We start from the raw sequence: 6,632 nt of genomic DNA, 5'->3' as shown, positions 1-6,632 counted from the left end.
TTCTTCTCCAAAGCCAATATTAAAGGGGTTAAAAAACATGGCCAAATCTTCTTAATACAGTACCACGCCGGACCATGTTTTGTGTTGGTATTGCAGCTCAGCTGTGTAGAGATGAATGGAGCTTAGTTGCAACACCACAGCACAGGAACTGTTTTGGGAAGAAAGCAGGCATGTTCTCAGCCTCCATAGAACCCCTTTAAACTAAAAAAAAAGAGTCACTATCATTTTATTCCTTCTGCAACTACATGAAATGACTGTGGGATATGTGGGTGCTACAGTTGCCACATTAATCATATGATGGTCAGTATGCATCTCCTATTAAAAACTTAGCCCCAAAATCCACTTTCATCTGGAAACTGCCATCTTGAAAATGTTTAATATTCAGTTTGCCAAAGCTTAAAAAAAATTCCACAATGTTACACAAATTACAATGCAGATTTAATACTGAATTTATTAGCGGGTATAATAAATTATACTTTATTGTATTCAGCACAAATATAGGCAGCATATATTTCATACGATCAGAAAAAAGGCAGGTCTATCTAGTAAAGACTAAGCCCGATTTGCACATCATTGGGCATAAATGTGTTTAATATATAAAAATAGACATGATATATGGAAAATTATGCCATGAATTAAACCTTCAACTACTAATGTGTAACTTATTGGTTACAGACCTGTATGTTACTTCCATCATGCTTTTTAAAATCGATAACCAACTTAAAAAGTCAGAAAGTAGCAAATTTTGGGGCCTTTAGGCTGCTGATGTGCTTCTCAGGATGTCACAACACATGCACAGGCTGCGTTCACAAGTTCAGAACAGGTGCAAGTCTCTGTATATTCGCTGGGAAGACTTGCACCCGTTCTCCTGCTCTGTGTTTGACCACGCCTGGTTTTGGCTCACAATAATTGATGACCTTACAAGGATATGAGCTGGGTCTAACCTGAAGGAATAATAAAGACAGGAATATGGCCCTTTTATGGCACCGTCCAGTTACACGACATACACAAAGACACAAGAAGTTGTGAATGTTTTTATACACTTTGTATACAGATATCTCCTTGGGAGGCACAAGACTATCAGCTTTGAAAAAAAACATGATTTTACAATATTCAAGATGAGTTTCCAATGACAGGGAGTCTATGTCCTGGTGGTTGTGTTGTAAAGGACAGTTTATTAAGGGTTTTGCCATGTTGTGATGTTAGTTTAAAAGGGAATCTAAACTCTTTGCTATGTTATGTAGGGCAATGCTAAAAATATGCAAAATTATATGTGAAATTCGCTGGGGGTATATTTGCATATTTATAAAGTAATGTTTTAACACAAATGCAGCAGCTGGAAAATAAAAACAAAGGTATGGTTGGTATGAGTGGGCATACTCTACATTACATAGGCGTTAGTTTGGAAAGGAAAATAGTGGTGATGGATTCCCTTTCAACCAAAGGTAAAGATTTACACATCTGTAGGCACATATGTTACAGACATGTAGGTCCCCACTTAGAACTGCAAGGATTTGCTTTACAGTTTATGTAAAAATAATTCATCCGATGAAATACATAAAAATTAAAGTTTAAAAAAACAAAAATAAGAGTAAAGAAATGAGAGGCATCAAGTGTTAGATATGTAGGTATAGATAGAAAATCAATTACTGTACTTTTTATACTTTTATCCAGTGTTTTTAACACAGTCAGGAATATAAAATCATGATAGTCAGGTTTGTAAAAAAAAAACATTTTTCTTTCCTTGTGAAATATCTAAAATTTTTGGAAAAGTTCAACATAAAGTGTGCACATAATTATCTCCTTATTAGTATACATTTATATTGAAGCACACACCTATGAAAATAATAAGCACATAAACTGTATCTATAAATATACATGTCCACCAGATCGCTGTAGGAGGTTTTGCTAATACAATACGTGAAAGAAGATGTTATGTTTTTGTTCCAGCTTATAATGATAAAAAATGTTTCTGTGGTCTCTGTGGGGAATAACGTTTTTGTTAGAAGTTTATTTGCAAGTAAACAAAATAGGAAAAAAAAAATCACAGCGTAACAGTACAAAAAAAGGTCCATGACATAACGTGTACATGCACCAGTATTTGGTTTTCCGCTAGTTTTTATCCTCCCCTTTGTCAGTTAAGTCTTTTTTTCCTCCTTGACCTGGAATGAATGCTGCCTTAAGCTACATTAGTAGCATCTTCTCTCTGGATTTCTCACAATAAACAAGAGCTTATCATCATTAGCATGTCCTTAATTGGTCAGAAATGTGTCAACGCAAAAAGTAAAAAATTAATTTAGTATCAAATTTGCGGCTTGTTTGATCACAGAGGCAGCCATGCCCAGTTCTTCATCAGTTTGCTCGATAGTGACTATAACTCTTATACTGTAACACAGGGGAAAAAAAAGCAGATTATTAACTGAAGTGATAACTTACTGTATGTAGTTTTAACTGGCCACTAGGTTAATAATATTAGCAGATAAAAGAATGGTGTTTGATTAGAAGGGACCTTCACTTATCATATGCTCCCTAGATACAAAAGTATCCGAAACAGGGAAGCAGCACTCCACATTGTTCAATTCTTTATTCACATGTGGATAACAAATTGAATGATATGGAGTGCTGCCTAGCTGTTTTGGATACATTGGCAACTTTGAGGTCTTGAACCGGACCTTGCAAACCTGTACCAGACATTGGATTATAATACTACTTTTTACAATGTGCCGCCATTCACTTTTTGCATTTGCCCCCTAGATATAGGTACAAGGACCAGTTTCAGAGAGACATCGGTTTATAGACACCCATAAAGTGCTGACCAAGCTTAGAAAGTAATCCCCTGAAGCTGCGCACTACCCTTAGGTCCTACATATAAACATAGGGCCAACATGTCTAGAGCACCATAGTTGGCCACAATTATGTGAGCACCGTCCCAGCTGTGCCCTTTGCTTGGCTGGAAGTATCTCAGGGGATGATTCACAGTCTTCACATTGTTGTCTCAGGCTTGCAGAACCTCAAAAGGTGAGTCTTCTTATCCCCCCCTCATTTTTTGTCTGAATGTATACAATGGCAAAACTATGTAGTGGCCCATAAGTGTTTTTTCTTTACAGATATCCATATCATTCATAAACTGCCACCAGACTGAATTCTGAGAAGTGATGCATGGATATTTGAAACAATAAAACAGTGACATTACAGTTAGAAAAGCTAAAGCACATTAAAAGATACTCCTATTACACATTTCCAGAAGAAAAATACCGGGTTACTGACCTTGGTGGTGGGAGATTTTTCTCTTCTTTTTCCAAATAACGAGCTTGAGTTAATGCAATTTTCCTGTTCATGCACTGAAACATGAAGAAATTGGGTTTAATATAAGGCCCAGATGTTTTACATTTCAACAGTTATGCCAAACGTGTAACTTCTGTAACTGAGTCTTCTAAGCAGCCATCACACTGAGAATGAACATCTAACAGAGGCAATGAAGGCACAAATTATAATATTTGTGTGATAACTTGCTGCAACAAAAATGTAAGCTCCTACAAGCAGGGCCTCCATTCCTATGGTTTCATCTAGCAATGTTATTGTTCTTATTGCTATGCCTTATTTTATTTGTTTATGTAGCCCATAATCTGTATAGTGAAGCTGAATATGATAGTGGTATATAGATAATGATTTATTATTATAGAATATCTACACGTGCCTAAACAGCATGGCAATGGTTTGTCTATATATTCTTCAGCTAAAAGTCGGGATAAGTTGGAATCCTGCCGTACTTGAAAAATATGGGAGTTCCCTAGATCTGATTCTGAACATTGACTCCCCTCAAAAAAACCTAGAAGCCTAAAAATAAAAAAGGGGGGACGATTCCAGGATGGTCTTTTCAAAATTCTCCCCTACATATGTAATGGGGATAATAATAATTCCTTTATTTATATAGCGCACACAGAGCTTGCCAAATCAATCCCTGTCCCCAATGGGGGTCACAATCTTATCATAGTAAACAATAGAGAGGAATTTTGCCAAGAATCCAACTTGTGGAGCAGTGGAGAAGGTGTAGGGGAAAATGAAAGTATTTCTTTAATTCCTTGTTTTTATAATTTGAGGATTTAACCAAAACCACACCATGGCTTAAAAATGAGGACTTGTGTCATGAGAAAAGGTTCAGATTTCACTATTGTATGCTGTGCCTATTTATGTGTAAAATCATAACACTAGTCTCCAAGGAAATGGTTGAAAGGGTCAAGGAGAACACTGCAGGGTCTGGCAATGATTACTGTCATTTATTATAATACTTTATGTTTTTAGGTATGCGGGAGTTTAAAGCTATTCCAAGAATAAATCAGTGGTCATTTGCAGCACTTACGTGATCTACAATATCTTGTAGCAGTTTGGTATCTTTTTCCCGGCATCCGGTGCTTTTCTCTAACTGCAGATGAAAGGCAGGGGAGACGTTCTCACCAACAACCTTTAAGCCTTCAACACTACATAAAACAAATGCAAGATAAGTGGGAGGGAAACATTTCAGGCGATCCTACAGTTATGTAGGCAAAAAAACACACTAGAGAGGAAAAAGTAATTTCTCATCTTTACACAAGTTATAATAATAATAATATAATAATTCTTTATTTATATAGCACACACAGATTACGCAGCGCTTCACAAAGCATGTCACATTGGTCCCTGTCCCCATGGGGCTTACAATCTAAAACAACCTAACTGTATGTTTTGGAGTTTTGAAGTTATTCCCATTGGCCATTTCCTTATTAAGTAAATTAAGCATTTTTATTGCATCTTTATAATTTAACACAATTGCTGATTTAAAGGGTTCAGTCCACAAACAAAATTTATCATGACTAAAGTAGCCGAGTGCTCTACTCCACTGAGATTTAAAGAGCTGTAGTATACATGTATACCCATAACTCCATCCAGGGAACTGGAGACCTATTCTTGTGATGGGTACTGCTCCCCTGAGTCAGCTCCCCAAAAATCAGTCTTTTATCACCTTCCTGTAGATCTAGCATTGATCATTTGTAGCATTACAATTATTTCCTTTACTAGATCATCTGTGCTTATAAGATGATATGAATTAACTTCAAAGATTTTGATGCAAATGGATAAAAGAAACTGTACAACCATACATAAATGGTGTTTTGGTGGGGGTGAGTGGAATGGAAGACATCTGCGCATTTCTTGTGAAGTTTAATACTGCCCAAGGGTTTCACAGAGAAAACAAAGACCACCGTTTGCACAGATGAAATGATAGTAAAGTGTGTGTAGTATTTCATATAATTATATGTTTTAGCACATGACAAGTCCTTTCTAACATGCTGCGTGACTTCTCCCTACCATCTGTGGCCACTGAAAGAAAAAACTGAATCATCAAGGTAGCATTGATTAAACTGAACAAGTCTCCTGGGCCTCTGACAATCACTGATAATGTTCTGCCCAGTTTAGGCCAGTGGCACCCAAACAAGTGTCTGCTTGATTCACCCTCCTGAACACTTAGCAGTGAAACCATGGAGCGGACATGCAGAGGTCAGTTCAGCTGTTCAACATTCAGGATCAAGCAGATTTAGTGGCACATTGGTTGGCATTGTCAAGGTTGTAGACCATATGTTGTGCACTCCTGATATAGATGAAGGGAATGGTGTTAGGTCTAGAGTGAAAGAGCCCATTAAATATTTCATACATACCCTCGCAATGCTTTATGAATTCTTTCGCACTTTTCTTTTAAAGTGTGGAATATCTCTATAAAAATGTAATAAAATATTTCAATACAAATGTCAATATCCAGTCAAAGCAAAGAAAGGTCCAGCAACACAAGGAGAACCTTTTCATTTCGTGGACCCTAGTGGCAGCTACTGTCGTCAAACATCTAACACACACTATTACATACAGCATAATACCTGAGGATTCTTCCATGATGTTAAGACCTTCTATAGCAGCAGAAGCCAACAAAGGGGGAAGAGATGCTGAAAAACAGTAACCTTGGCCAGATAGTCTCTATAACACAAAAAGAAGTCAAAGTAATGAAATAAAATTCAGATAATTTTATATAGAAACACAGTCATTGAACAATATGCAAGGTCTTGTCTTATGAGATGCGTCCTTGGCAGGGAAAGTTTTTCATCATTGTCCTATTTGTTTCTTCTTATACTTCCTCAGAGGGTGGCACCTTTATGGCCAAGAATGTACGTTCTGTCTTCAGAGGGCTAGAACTTTGCATCTGTGGCACCTAAAACCTTGCTTCTTTCTGCTGTCTTTCATACGAATCCTTAATTGTGTTTCTAGGTGTCAGGTATCTGAGATATTTATGTTTAAAGTGAGAATTTTAGGTGAAAATCACTCCTGAAGGCACTTTAACAGGTAATATCTCCGATTCCCTGACACCTAGAAACACATAGTTGGATTTACATGAAAGAGGAGATTCTAGGTAGCTCTGTTCTGAAGTGTGCTACTCCCCCACCCTCCAGATACTTAGCCAGGACCTCAAGGATAAAAGTAAATATTGTCTGTTGCTAAATTTAGATAATAATAAACCCAAAAATAAGGGAAACCTATAAATCAATATAAAAATATTTTTTATTAAATCTTCAAAAAAGTACTGAAAAAATACACTAAAATAAGGAAAACGC

At 36.7% G+C, this 6,632-nt stretch overlaps 1 protein-coding gene across 1 annotated transcript in view; it reads right to left on the bottom strand.

Annotated features, from left to right (window-relative positions):
* Window positions 1–663: 663 nt before the first annotated feature.
* SPTLC1 (serine palmitoyltransferase long chain base subunit 1) overlaps window positions 664–6,632 on the bottom strand; it is a 32,155-nt gene continuing 26,186 nt past the window's right edge. The window contains exons 11-15 of the mRNA XM_072150757.1: window positions 5,904–6,000; window positions 5,691–5,745; window positions 4,361–4,478; window positions 3,268–3,341; window positions 664–2,385 (exon numbers count right to left, since the gene is read on the bottom strand). Coding sequence (XP_072006858.1) covers window positions 2,292–2,385; window positions 3,268–3,341; window positions 4,361–4,478; window positions 5,691–5,745; window positions 5,904–6,000 — 438 coding nt within the window. The 3' untranslated portion in view covers window positions 664–2,291. The remainder of the gene's footprint in view (window positions 2,386–3,267; window positions 3,342–4,360; window positions 4,479–5,690; window positions 5,746–5,903; window positions 6,001–6,632) is intronic.

Source organism: Engystomops pustulosus, chromosome 1 (assembly GCF_040894005.1).
Source record: "Engystomops pustulosus chromosome 1, aEngPut4.maternal, whole genome shotgun sequence".
In the NCBI taxonomy this organism is placed as follows: domain Eukaryota; kingdom Metazoa; phylum Chordata; class Amphibia; order Anura; family Leptodactylidae; genus Engystomops; species Engystomops pustulosus.
The sequence above is the reverse complement of the archived record's forward strand: the minus strand, read 5'-3'. Positions and strand labels throughout refer to the sequence as shown.